The sequence below is a fragment of the Neodiprion pinetum genome, chromosome 5, assembly GCF_021155775.2.
Source record: "Neodiprion pinetum isolate iyNeoPine1 chromosome 5, iyNeoPine1.2, whole genome shotgun sequence".
NCBI lineage: Eukaryota > Metazoa > Arthropoda > Insecta > Hymenoptera > Diprionidae > Neodiprion > Neodiprion pinetum.
In genome coordinates this window covers 8,272,583-8,287,001 of record NC_060236.1, presented here as the reverse complement: position 1 = coordinate 8,287,001, position 14,419 = coordinate 8,272,583, and the positions used below count along the sequence as shown (strand labels likewise).

At 40.8% G+C, this 14,419-nt stretch overlaps 3 protein-coding genes across 3 annotated transcripts; 1 reads left to right on the top strand and 2 right to left on the bottom strand.

Moving 5' to 3' along the window:
- Positions 1 to 43: 43 nt before the first annotated feature.
- On the top strand, positions 44 to 1,938 carry LOC124219563 (larval cuticle protein A2B-like). Its single transcript, XM_046627278.1, has 2 exons — positions 44 to 122; positions 1,359 to 1,938. The coding sequence occupies exons 1-2, from the start codon at positions 111 to 113 to the stop codon at positions 1,812 to 1,814; spliced, it is 468 nt and encodes a 155-aa protein (XP_046483234.1). The 5' UTR covers positions 44 to 110; the 3' UTR covers positions 1,815 to 1,938.
- A 2,162-nt stretch (positions 1,939 to 4,100) lies between these two features.
- On the bottom strand, positions 4,101 to 6,939 carry LOC124219555 (cuticular protein 3). Its single transcript, XM_046627268.1, has 2 exons — positions 6,908 to 6,939; positions 4,101 to 5,402 (listed from the first exon to the last, which is right to left on the bottom strand). Exons 1-2 carry the CDS (start codon positions 6,917 to 6,919, stop codon positions 4,680 to 4,682), a joined length of 735 nt encoding a protein of 244 aa, XP_046483224.1. The 5' UTR covers positions 6,920 to 6,939; the 3' UTR covers positions 4,101 to 4,679.
- Positions 6,940 to 11,350: 4,411 nt separating this feature from the next.
- Positions 11,351 to 13,395, bottom strand: LOC124219568 (larval cuticle protein A2B-like). The gene is made up of 2 exons (XM_046627283.2): positions 13,236 to 13,395; positions 11,351 to 11,882 (listed from the first exon to the last, which is right to left on the bottom strand). Exons 1-2 carry the CDS (start codon positions 13,245 to 13,247, stop codon positions 11,508 to 11,510), a joined length of 387 nt encoding a protein of 128 aa, XP_046483239.1. The 5' UTR covers positions 13,248 to 13,395; the 3' UTR covers positions 11,351 to 11,507.
- Between the last annotated feature and the right edge of the window lie 1,024 nt (positions 13,396 to 14,419).

The following is a 14,419-nucleotide window of genomic DNA, read 5'->3' as shown; positions in this document are numbered from 1 at the left end:
TGGTTTGACATTGTGACACCTTCAACGATATAAGCGTAGCGAACTCCTACTCAGGCTCATCAGTTGCTGCTTCAGTTTCACTCGCTGCTATCGGTGCTCGTTTCATTATCATGGCATTCAAGGTAGATGGATATTCATTCTTTATTCATTTTGTAGTTTGTCGCTTGCTTTAGTGTCTTGAAACCTATATGTACCACAGTTCTCAAGATTGGTATAATAATGTAAAAACATTAGTTATAGAATATGTTGTGTTATGTTTGATCAATGTATCGTTAGTTTAGTCAAGTATTTTTGATTAGAGTAGAATTCACTGCTTCTCAGCTGATTGCATTTGAATTTGATTATTTTAATTTCTCATTTCCAGATTCTTAGATTAACGAAATTTGAATCTCCTGGCGGGCTTAGTTTATTAGTTATTTTTTACGATTTTGAAGCCGGGTTCAGATAAGTTAGCCTCACAAGGAATCGCAAATGGATATCAAAAAGATCGTTAAATTGATTTGAAATTTCGTATTAACACTTGAGCCACCTTAATTTAGTCTATGTAGGATGCAAGCATTTCATTCATCAAACAGGAGTTGTTCTAGTTCTTCAACTATCGAGAATATTGTTTTGCCGTATCTTATGATTCATTGGAAATGATCTTCTCAGTGATCGAGACGATTGTAGAAAGCGTGTTTCGATTATCGGAAGCTTATAACTCAGTCGTTTGAGTAGAAAGTTCGTTATTGTTAACAACGAATTGCAAAACGATCTACCCCGAGGTATGAAATCATGAGGGAGGCTTTGAATCCAACGTCAGATGTAATTGAAAATCGAAATCTGTTGTCAAAAATTACAATCGAAATAAAGCTATTAAAAATTTAGCGACTTGCTCAAGATTTCAGTAATCACTTTGTAGTTTCTACTTCTTTGACTACTGAGAGAGTTTTTTAAACCTAAAGTACGATGGGTACGAAAATGATCTGCTCAACAATTAAAGCGATTGTCGGCAGCATGTTCCGATTACAAGAAGCCTAGTCAGTCGTTTGAGTACAGAGTCAATTATTGTTAACAACAAATTGCAAAAAGATTTACTCAAAGCTGCGAAGTTATGAGGTAGGCTTTGAATCCAACGTCGGTTGAATTCGAAAATCAAAATTTGTTGACAAAAATTACAATCGAGTTGAAGTTATTGGAAATTCTTTGGTTGATCGCAGCTCGGTGAGACAACCGAAGCGTGATTAATCCCGAGTCTCGCGAATCGTAATCCTCAAAAGCACCTCATCCGCCGATCGTTGCCACCCTGAAACCGATCGCCCAATAACTGCGCGTTCGACCTCCGCCAACCTGACCTAACTAAATTCCGCAATTCGCAGCTCTGCATCCTTCTCGTCGTGGCGGCAGTCGCCAAAGCCGGAGTAGTTCCGGTAGCTCCAGCGGGTCCGGTCCTGGCAAAGATCGAGGACTTCGACCCGGCTCCCCAGTACAGCTTCGCCTACGACGTCCAAGACTCTCTGACCGGTGATTCCAAGGCGCAGTACGAGACGCGAAACGGGGACGTCGTTCAGGGCAGCTATTCCCTCGTCGAGCCCGACGGCACTCGCCGCATCGTCGAATACACCGCCGACCCCGTTAACGGCTTCAACGCCGTCGTCAACCGGGAACCAGCCGTCGCCGTCGCTCCCGTCGTTGCCAAGGCTGCTCCAGTCGTAGCCTCCGCCCCCGTTGTCGCCAGGACGGCTCCATTACTTGCTGCCCCCGTGGCTTATACCATCCCCAGAGCCGTGGCCGCGAGACTCAACGTTCCAGTCGGTGCACCGGTCGTAGTGTAACGTCAACGGGTTTCATTTATTGTTGACGATATTGATGTGCCCAATTGTTTTGTAAATATCACACATGAAATACCGAATTTGTAAAAATTTTTAGTCACAGTAAAACCGTTCATTCCCAATTAAATTTTGTTCGATGATTGTTTATAATGTAGGTGTAGCTGCAGGTGAAAGATTACGTTTGAGAGCCTGAAAATAGCGAGAGAGGGAGTTACGCGATCATTTTTATGCTTCACTGCATCAGCCGAGTGCCGTTTAGTTCCCGTCTCATCGCAAAATAAATCTTCAATGTATTATACTTATATCCTGTAGCGATCGAGAAATTGAATCGAAACGAACGTCTGTTTCAACTTGACAATAGGAGCGCGTTCTTTTGCTTGCGTAATTTCTGCTTATTCAACCTTGTCGCGATGTGTGAATAATCGTGTACAAACATGATTTAATGCCCTCAATTCCCGAGGAATGACTCAACGAGAATTCGAGAGGCATTCGAATTGGAGAAAAAAAATGAAAGAAGAAGCAAATTATTCTAATCGCGTAATCAGATCCCAAAGATGATTCACTGCAGCTCGTCTTATCAAACTTTCATTACTTTCCATGTTAAAAGAATCAACGCACAAGTTTCGAAAAGTCACCCAACAGCAGGACTTGGTCCGGTGAATCGGTATTCTGTTTGTTTGTTTATTGTACAATCGCTTAAACATATTAACTTGATCGTAAAGTTTTGCGAAACCTATTCAGATGGCGAATTTATCTTCAGCTAAACGCAGAAAACTTAATTATAATACACACATAAGTCGTTGAGAAAAAGAAAAAGTTGAAGAGAAGTGATCAGAAAACTGCTTCGAACAATATTTTTTACACGCATGCCGATTCGATTGTGATTCGCAAATGTTGATGCAACGCAATGCATGTGTGTCACGTTTTATGGCACATACACAGATATTATGACCTATAGATGCGAGTGAGAAATTATAGAGGCGTCTGAATATTCGCTCGAGTGTTTGTATAAGTGAGTCAGAGTTTCGGGCCAATCTGAATTCGATTCACGCTCCTTCTTTGAGCCTGCATTCACAATACGACCGTCTCTTTCTTACTTGGAAACTTGTGCAACAAGATTAAGCAGTCACATTTATTACGGTAGTATGCGATCGCCGAGTTACGCTAAGATTACGTTCAGCTGGGTGTGGTTGCTGCGCAATTCGAAGAACACGATTTTGCGGCTAGAAAATTTTCAGACAAATGCACTACAGTTTAATTTTTAGAAAAATCCCGAATGTTCCAGAAATTCAGTGTAACTTATCCTTCGCTACTTCTTGACGGTGTATCCATTCCTCGATCTTACAATTAGATAAGATTATTTTTTTGTGTAATGTCAAAAACGGATCCTGCGTTTTTTGAAAGGATCTCATCGGCAAGATAGTTGCTTACAAAACGGGAACTGGATTTGAGATGAAAGAAGGAAGAATTATTTATTAAAGTACCAGATGTTGGTATGCAATGTTTTAAAGTTTCAAGTGATGCAATTCATACAAATTTAAATAGAGCAAGTTTCACTGTTTCAGAGCAGCCTTGTTGAAAGAAACAATTTCGTAATCATTACGATGCAGTTTTGCTGCATTATTTTCAGCGTACAAATTTCGATAACATAGAATGTCTTTTCGCCTGAAATTTTCTTCCGGATAACTTAAATTAGAAGTTATATTGACATTGATCGAATAGATTAACGTCAACGAAAAAGAGTATCTGACATACGCATTTCTTATTTTGTGTTTAATAAAGAGTTAAATTTATCCAGTTTCGTAAATTCAGTAGACACTCTCTCTTCGTCAGACTGTCGACAATCCTACTTCGTACTTTTCTCTCCAGAATTTCACCATCAAGTGGGTATAAATTAAAAACCAAGTATTGAAACAGGCTTACAAACGGTTTATTTACCTTACAAGATATTACACAATTCCAGATACAAAAGGGATTTATCCGTGACGTGCATAAGTCACCGCACCTTGCACTCGGAAGAAAAATTTGTCAACCGGTGAACCTACGTCAGAAACTCTGTTGTTACGAATAACAAATGTGTATTTCTCTGACAGCGAATGTACTTTTATACGATGCTAAGAAAAAAATATCGAAATCTTATCTCGATGATATATTAGAGTGAAGGATATTGGAATTATAAGTCAAAGAAGTACGTCACATAAATTATGGGACCTTTTCAGAACGATATAAATTTATTAACACTGTCAGCAGCAGGTGGAAAAACGAAATCAAAATCCAAATTTGGACATTTATGGATATGAAAAAATATTTGTACGACGATGTTCGTTTTTCCATCTGTTCCTGACACTGTTAATAAATGTAATATCGTTCCGAGAAGGACCCACACACTCGGGTCGAAAAGTTATCAAATAATTCATGTGACGTACTTGTTTGACCTACAATTCGAATATCCTTCACTCCACGATGCTAAATAAATTTCAATCGCATAGAATAAAGCTACAATTTATAAAAATAATTAAAAAAAAAAAAAACAAATAGATTGAGTGACACGTTCACAACGAAGATATAAAAATTTTCTTTCCGGTTACAAGCAAGCATTTCTCCAAGGGGTCGGGATTACAGAAGCACCATTTTTGGCAACACGAGTACCACATTTAGCCAAAAAATTTTCGATCATTCCAGTATATATATTTGCAGGTCAATGGTATGCGTGAAAGAATTTGAACTGTGTTCTACATTGCTTGAATAATGATAAGTTTCTCAGGTTTACTTGATCACAGAATTCGGAAAGAACCGTACGGATGTGAACGAATATGAAATCAGCGGTAAAAAACGGTGCGTCCATTTCCCTGGCCGGCTTTTGACACCTCACAATGCGGCGGGGGCGTAAGTCAGACCGGCGGCAGGGGCGGAGTAGGCGAAGGGTGAGGAGTAGGCTGCGGTGTAGGCGGAGTAGGCAGGGTAGGTCGCGTAGTTGAGGGTAGAAATTTTTGCGAGGGGTGCAGCGACCACCGGGGCCTGTGCCGTGTAGGCCGCGTACTTGAGGGGCGCTGCTGCGGCCCTGACGGGGGCCAGGGGGGCGGCTGGGGCGCTGGCGACGAGTCGAGCGGGGGCGGAGGCCTTGGGGGCGGGGTCCTTGGCCAACGGAGCGTTCCTGAGGGGCCCGGAACGGGCCTCGACGACCTCGACGTCGGAGTCTGGGCCCGACGCTGGGATGGCTGGTGCGACGGGGGCGGCGGGGGCGGCAGGAGCGACTGGGAAGGCGGCGGCGGCTGGGGCCAGAGCGACGGCGGCCAGGGCCGGTTCGTTACTGACGACGGCGTTGAACCCGTTGACGGGGTCCGCCGTGTAGTCGACGATGCGACGAACTCCGTCGGGCTGGATGAGGGAGTAGCTGCCCTGGACGATGTCTCCGTTTCGCGTCTCGTACTGCGCCTTGGAATCACCGGTCAGAGAGTCTTGGACGTCGTAGGCGAAGCTGTACTGCGGGACCGAGTCGAAATCCTCAAGCTTAGCCAGCACTGGTGCGGCTGGTGCCACTGGCACTACTCCGCCATTGGCCACGGCTGCCACTGCCAGGACAATTATGAGCTGGAAGAAACGAAACAAAGAATCTTTGATACCGTGGGGGTGCTCATGGGGATTTATTTTAACCCTTAGCGGCCACATGGGGTAACTCGTTACCCCATGCTGAAAAACCTAGTTGTACAAGACATGTATATGGGTGTTTTAAGACTTCTAACCGATTGTCTCATGTTTCTTGAAGAGTTCTTCAATATTTCTAATGATTTTTATCAGTCAATTTGTAGATGGCGTTCAAAAAACTGGTCGTATATGTGAAAATTCAGAAGAAATGGCTTTTTTCAGAAGAAAATTCATTACTCCGCCATTTTTCAATATCAAGGGCTAAAATTTTAGGATTGCACGCACAACATATACCACTGCCATAAAAAAACAACGGTATCCGTCGATCATTCAAAGAGTATATCTATTTTGTAAAATTACCGGAGGGGCTAATAATTTCACTTATTCTGAGCCTGGGGTAACTAGTTACCTCGTGTGGCCGCTAAGGGTTAATAGGTGTCACTTTTGTCACTTCGCGACTGATATTTGTAAGCCAAAAAACAGGTAACCGACACGGAGATTGTATTTTATAGTGAAACTGTTGAGAGACTCTGCTGATGGCGTTACTAGTGGTTGAATTTTTACCTTCCGGTTACCAATTGAAACAGTGGTTTATACTAACACGAATACAATACGAGAGAATGGAATCTGATGGGAATGATAAGTGTACGTGGTTCAAGATCCGTTGCAACTATTCATGGAGTAAAAACGAGGTTGAACAGAAATTCGATCACACCGAATATCAATTGACGGTTTGAGTTACATATTCCCATTTTCAAATCGCGGCGGTATGACGAGAGCAACCTCAAAGGTAACATCGATACACGTTTCACCCTGAATGTTGCTGTACAATTTACTCTATAGCAGTCTTCGCCTGACAGTGTTCGAACGATCTGTCCGATAGTTTGAGCCAATAACGTCTGGTGAAACTCAAGTGCAGCTAAATCAATTCACAGCACTACCCACCATATCCGGGAACCCCGATTCTAGGATGGTCAGTGCAACGCGTTTTTGACGTAATCGAGACTCGAGCCGACTATCGCCACTCCCCGTGACCATATTTCGTATTCATACGCAACAGGTGATATAATGCAATAAAATTTAGCCTCATTGGAGTTGTTATAATGCAGCGACACGTACCGGAGGATTATTTATACGTGCAGGGTACTCGTGAATAAAAGGACGCCAATGGAATATGCTTTGTCGTCGCGTAACGTCCTGGGACAGAACTGCACCTACTTGTGTCTCTGTCATTTTGTTGTCATTTTTGAAATAGTTGTTTTGTTCGTTAAGATGAATCCGTGGTTGAATTTGCTTCGTGAGGATGGATCGATCGTCAGCCAGTTCACGAAAGTCCGTCTTTCAACCGTCAGTCAAGTTGGTTATCCTTCTTTCTAATGATTGGTCGAAAACTCATCTTCCGCGATTACGGTTCGATGGGAACCTCGAGGTGTTGTCACCCAAAAACTCACCTTGCAAGCCATGTTTGTTCGTAAGAGGATCGGCGAAGAAACACTGATGCTTTGGGGTGAGATTGTCTGGGTTTATATAGTTGCGATGCGCCGGGACGGCTGCATCGGCTCGCCCCCACCTCCGTCCTCGTGATGACCTCCCGGTGCGCTATCGCCGTCGTCTTTCTTCATATCAAAGGCTTCACCGTCCATCGTTAAATGCGGCTCTTACTGACATCGGCAAGGCAGCTACGCGACCAGGGAATCAATCGATACCGATACCCGAGATGCAAATCGCGACGGAGATTATCACCGGCGACATCTAATGACCACAAGCGCCGGATCCTTGTTCGAAGAAAAGAAAGATCCAGTCGGAGTGAAGTCACGCAAGAAATGCCGTTGAAGAATCCTCCAGGACTCTTCACCCTGAGAAGACCAGACAAGAGACCAGAGATCAGTCTGATTGGTTAATACTGAACTGATTCAAACTTTGGACCGTCTTGACTGCCCTTGGATTTGAATTTGCGAAACAAATCCACTCGCCAGGTATTAGATGGAATACTAACGGTCTCGAGGATATTCACGGTCAGCCGTATTTTCGGAAAATGACCTGTGATCCGGTTTCGATTTGGAATTTGCGAGTCACACCGATTCGATGTCGAAGAATAGAAGCTACCCTGTTTTCCGCAGGATCTCGATTTTCGCAGCTAAGCTGGTTTTTGGTCAGCCTTCAGTGGCCTTGGATTGAAATGTGCGAAATGACTGGATACCCTGAGGCGTTAGACGGAATAACAATTGTTTGTAGAGCGGTCAAGACCAGTCGTGTTTTTGGTAAATCGCGCGCCAGGACTCGCTTGAAGGTTTGTTTGCATTTGATTAAACGAGCTGATGGCTGCCCCCTCGATCCTGGCGTACGACCTCTCGAACTTTTCTACAACGATAGTTACTCAATAGATGGTGACTCGTCCCGGAAAGACCTCAGCGACTCCACGCTTACGGCGCATTGTGAGTTGGGTGTTCGTAGTTCGATCACGAACTAGACCAACTGGGCAAAACCTAAATTTTCAACTTTGACATTATTCAAAACCACGTCACTGATGGCTGGGACCCATACTAAACATCCTCGATCTCTTTCCTGCCCGATCCGATCCGATTAGTCATCCCTCTCCGTCGTCCACGAAATTATCCTGTAACAACATTGCATGCTAGTCCAGATTTAGAGTGCAATACGACACCGAGGTAAAGATTTCAGCCGGAATTCTAAACATCTTATCACTTTGACTTTTTGGATGAATGGCTTGTCCGTTTTTACCACCAGCGTCTACAATCATTTTTTAGAACGTGGTTACGGTTTTGACAATGATGATCCGGAGAGCAAACGTCTTCCAAATTTTCTACGCGCAATCGACTTGAATTTGGTTGCATTGGATATTGTTGTAATAATGAAATTTTGAATAGATATAACTGATACCGTATTTTCGCTTCCTGTACATTGGGGTCAAAATGACCCGGCACCGTCTTCACCTTGAATTCCACGAAAAAAATCTAAAATAATCTAATTTGATCCAACATAAGGAAATATCGTAAGGGTCGTTGATTCATTCTTTTTCCAAATACTCAACTTCACTCACTCAAATAAATATCTTTTTTCATCGCGTGGTGTATCCATTTTTTTTTTTTCAACTATCTGTACCTTGAGAGCTACTCAGTCAATTTTCAGCTCAAAATGTTGAATAAATACAGTGAGTTATGATTTTTTTAGTGGAATAATCCATTTTCCTATGTTTCGTTGCTTTCTGAATTTGTTTTTTTATATTCAAAATTTCATTTTACTAGAAATAACTAATTTGCCTTGAAATATAACAGTTAAAGGGTACCCCAGAATTTTTTCAAGTTATTTGAATCTATATCTCCGTATCTACGCACTAATTTCTGAACAAGTATTGTACACAGGAGGTGCGCAGCGCAAGGATTAATTTCGTCTTAATGTTTTTGCGTGTCCCTTTGAAATTATGCAATTTCAAGTCACCATAAACATCCTTTACAATCGCTGTCCATATTCAACGTTCTAGCAAAACCCAGACCGATCTTGAAACGGCGTAAAGTTTTGTATTGACAAAAAAAAAAAAAAAAATTGGTACAAAAATATAAAAAAATATGGTTTACGTTCGGAACACTTTTCACACAATTTTTTTCAGTTGGATAATTTTTTCTCAATCCATGGAGTGACACGTGACACGTTTGACGAGGATTCGAATACAATAGTAGCTTCTGAATTGCGAATCATGAAAAAAAAAAAAAAAAACGATTTATAAACAAGGAATTTCAGTATCTGCGATATTTAGAAAATAACCCTATTATTCACATGGTTAATATAAACACAAGTAAAATTATGTAACGATTGTTTGTCCGGCTATTTGATTAAGGCACGCGTCCAGATTTGTGCGTGACAGTCTGAAGGCACGTGGAGTTCTACAGTCATCCACCTCACGCCTTGACACGTTATTCGCTGACAGGTGTGAGGTAACACGTAGTCGCCACCGTGTCATCTCTACTCACGCACTTCTCTGTCGTCGTAAATTTATTTCTTTATTTTTATTTTTTTTTATTTTTTTGCTCTCTTTTTCTTTTTCCTCTTCATCCTTTGCTCAACTTTCCTGCCAGACGCGTCGAATTGCACTTCGTGTTTCATACTCGGTAATACCTTTCCGTCATTATTCAGTCCGCGTTAACAACGGAGTGACAAATTTACAGGGGAAAGCTTTTGTAATATTGACACTGCATCGCTATTCACTTTTCATTCATTGTGATTACAATCGGACGTGCAGAATTGCTGCATATTATACACGCAATCCAGATTGCAGAAATCACATAACTGACGTTATCTTTTAAAGATAATTTAAATATGAAAATATTTGTGGAAAAAATTTTTTAGATCGAACAAACTGACGGGTCAATTTATAACTTCGAATCACCGATAAATTCCACTTTGCATTCGGATGATCGTCGGGATCTTGGGTGACAAAATTTCAATACCATCCGTAATTTGAACAATTTTTTTTTCTTGTCTTCTCTCTCGGGGATGAAATTAGAAGAAGAGAGGCAAGATAATTCGAGAGTATCGCAATCGACAGTTTGCAAGAATACGATTTCGATTCGAGTGGATACAAGCCAAGGAGTTGCCAAACTCTTTTGGCGTCCGTTGTGCATACAATGAATTTATTTATACATTTTCTTCAATATCTTAGGCAACGTCAAACATCGCTCTGAATTGTAACCACGGGAGTGTAAATGTACCGATGACATTGGTTCTCCCGTTCTTTTACGAGGCGTTAAATGGTACCGTTAAATTGACTTTCAAACTCGTGTGAATCGCCAGTTGTTCACCGCCTGTCAAGCCGAACACTCCTCCCACTTTTACCAGAAAAACACTTTTCTCGTTATTTTTCATTTACCTAGATTTATCTGAAAATGCAAAAAATGTCGAAGGAGACAAGGTGAATAAAAAAAAATAAAAATAAAAAACCGTGACTATTGAATTTGCAATTAGTCTGATTAACGGTTTGGTCGGATCGTAATTAAACGGCGATCGCACTCGCGGATAACGATATTGAAAATTGATAGATTTCTGTCGATTTGTTGTTTTTTTTTTTTGAAATTAATTGATCGGAGGCATCTCGCATACCGAGACAAACTCGTTAGATAATATTGTTCGAATGCAAATTGTACCTCGCGATTTATGTATTATTCCAGGCATGTTCTCACGGTGGCACGATCACCTGCTCGAACATACGTGAATTTTTTATTTGCGAAACGAACAAGCGTTTGAGCCAACGCGTTTCTTTCAGTTTCGCTTCTTTAAAGGGGATCGCCGCTGCTTTCTAATCACCGCTTAAGTCTTTCGACAATCTGACTTTATTGTCATTCATACATTGTTCCATCGCACACCACGTGTGTTACGTAGTTACTACGGTAAACCGGCTCGTTGAGAAATACTCTGTCTTATATATACGAGCTGTGATATTAACACTAGAATCGTTCCATTCCTATCGTATTATTGTTTCAGTAACGATTCCATCTTTATCGTTTTCAGTATAATCATAAATAGCAGGCACAGAAGCAACAATTAAAGAATTATAGTTACCGTGCAAATTATTTTCTGTATAAAAAAAAAAAAAAAATAACTCAAAACTGTCGTTGCAAATTCACTGAACTTTCGTTGATTTCCTGAGTTCTTAGTTTTCGAAATTTGAAACACCGTATCGTATAATTTTAAAACGATTACAAAAAAAATGAGTGAATCGTTTGAAAAAAAAATATACAGCTTTGAAGGTGGTAGAAAATTTGGATTATTCGATCGATAAACGTTGGATCCATCTATTCAAAATTAGAGTGATTAATACCGAAGATAAAGATTTAAAATCAGGCAAATCAAAACGAAGAAAATAGAAATAACTGCTACCGATAATCGTGGTAAAAAAAAATCTTTATTTACATATAAAATATATATAATAAGTTTAGTTAAGGCTTGCATATGCGTGCGACATCTACGTATCGTGATCGTATTTACAAAAGAGTCCATTAGAAGGCGTCGCGACGCCGCAGACGCAGCAGCCTTTGGTTAATGGTGGTAACGATAGGCCGGCGCTGCTATAATCGGGGCGGCGGGAACAGCGGGAACTGCTTTAACGACCGCCGGTTCCCTGTGGACGACGGCGTTGAAACCGTTGACGGGATCGGCGGTGTATTCGACGGTGCGACGCGTCCCGTCGGCCTCGATGAAGCTGTAGCTTCCGCTGACGACGTCGCCGTTCCTCGTCTCCTGCTGGCTCTTCGCGTCCCCCGTCAGCGAGTCCTGGACGTCGTAGGCGTAGGTGTACTGGGGGTGGGGGTCGTACTCCTCCGTCTTGACGATCGGCGCCGTGGCGTAAGCCACAGGGGCTGGGATCACGCTCGACTTGACGACTGCCATCAGCGTCGTGGCGACGATTACGAACTTTAATTGAGAAGTTTTTGGTTTTTTTTTTTTTTTTTTTTTTTTTTTTTTTTCGTGCTTTAGTGAGATTTATTAGTCACGAACTATTCAAGTCTGACGCCCATTTCAATTAGATAAATTAGAAGAACGAAAGAAACATTTTTTTTGAGTCCAAATATGCGAAAATGGTGATTTTGAAAAATTTTTTGGATTTACTGGAAATTATTGGAGTGTGATGGTGAGCTTTTTTCTGCTTCAGTGGGATTTATTAGTCATTAACCGTTCAAGTCTGACACCCACTTCAATTACATAAATTAGAAAAACAAAACAAACAATTTTGCGGGTGCAAATATGCGAAAATGGTGATTTTGAAATTTTTTTAATTGGTAGGGAATTATCAGGGTGTGATGATGATTATTTTGTGCTTTAGTGGGACTTATTATTCATTAATACTTCAAATTTGACACCAATTTCGATTAGATAAATTGAAAAAAAAATAAATGAAATACTTTGGATTCAAATATGTGAAACTGGTGATTTTGTAAAATTTTAAATTGGTAGCAAATTATTGGGGTATGATCGTGAGGTTTTTATTGTGCTTTGGTGGATTTGGTTAATCATTATAAACCCTCAAGTCTGATATTCACTACAATTAAATGAATTTAGAAAAAAGGAAACAATTTTTTTGACCACAAAACATTTTTTTGGATCCTAATACGTTAAGATGGCGATTTTGAAAAATGTACGTTTTCAATTTTTGTAGCTGAATAATTGGTAAAAATAAATTTAATCAATAACGATTATGAAATGATTTGTGTGAAAATTTGAATCCTTCTTTTTCAGAGATCTTTTAATCGTTGATAATTCTTATTTGTCAAATTTTTACGTAACCGAAATTGTTAATTTTTAATCTCTCCTCTTTCTTCGTCCACCAATTAAATAAAAAAAACAAAAACTTGTCCCAGTTCTATGAAAATGCCAAAAAAGAAAAGCTGGTAGATTTTTCTACCTCATCAATTTTATAGCGCGTGAGTGTCTGGCTGGAAGGTTGAAGAAGAATTGCCGCTGATTCTTGATGTCTAATTCGTGCTCATAGAAATTCATCAAAAACAATCTTAACTCACGTTTCTTCATATTCATAAAGAGTCGGTGTAAATTTTTGTACGACCTTCTAACCAAGTACTCGGAAAAGAAAAAAACAAACGTCGGTCACCGCGAAAATTTCATCTAAATCCAACGAAACGTTGCTTCGGTTCGCGTCTCTTTAATTGACGGAAAATAATGCCGGACTAAAAACGAAATTCAACTCTCGAACGACGAAGAATTATCACCGATTAGACCTTGCACTTCAAAATTCGTTGGAGCGAATCTCACCTTGGCGACCATTTTGTGCTCGTGATGGTTTGGGGAACTTTGCAAGAGATACTGATGTCCGGTTGATCCGGTGCTCAGGTATTTATACTTATATTCCTCGACGATGCCCCCCAGGTTTTATTCCTCCGTAACCGAACCGAGCAACGCGCTGCACATTTAACGTTTGCCATTGCCACCCCACCTTAGAACATCGGTTCACCGCTGAACCTGAACAAGTTTTGTCCTCCTTCGCAGACGGAACTCTTCCGAAACGTGTCAAAGCTGCTGACACCAGAATTCGGCACCGATGCACCGGATGTGACCACTGAAAACTATTAATTCGTCAGGTTTTCGCTTCGAAACTGCCCGAAATGAAACCTCTGGCAACGCATCTCAGGATTACAAAAATACAACTTTGAAAAAAAGGCTCCAGGTTGACAAAAATGTGGTGCATGAAATCTTTTTTGTTTTGTTTACCAAATTTTTAAATCCAATCAGGAATTAAGTTTAATCCTATCTTTCACCAGTTACAACAAATTACCGGAATAGTTACAAGAAAATATCTTGACAGTGACAGGAATAAAAAATAATAGTTACATGGACTGCGTTTTTTTTTTTTTTTTTTTTTGTCACAGGTAGAATCCTCATTTTCACTTCGCACCCAGAACAGCAATCTTCATTTACAGTAAGAATTGAAAATAGTTAAGAAACGTGTTGTAACCATATCGAGAAATTTTCTCGCGATGCGAAAAATTGGCAAGCATGCTTTGTTCGGAGGTTGAAAAATTGAAAGCGATCGAACGGCAAATCAGGTTTTTTAACGGAAATTTACTCCTGTCAGTTCTACGATGTTGAAATTCGAGCACGGTTTGTCCCTACGATTAAAGCGTAGTTCTCACTAGTGCAGTTCGGGTCAATTGTTGTCCAATCTGGCGGATGCTTTCACCGTTGCGTAAGTTTGTCCTCGTCTTTGGTACAAGTGTAACACTTCCGTCACGAGCTGGACAACCCTTGAATACGAAACAGCGCATCACCGGCTATATTCACGCTGTTGGCCATCGTGCTTGTACCAACTCCTACGCGAAACAAACGTCTTTCGCGAGTGTGCGGAAAGCAAATTATATTCAAACACGTGTGTGAGAGAATGCACGTTTGCTGGAAATATTTTTTTATGCAACTTATGACCGCGGAAAAGTAGAAGATTA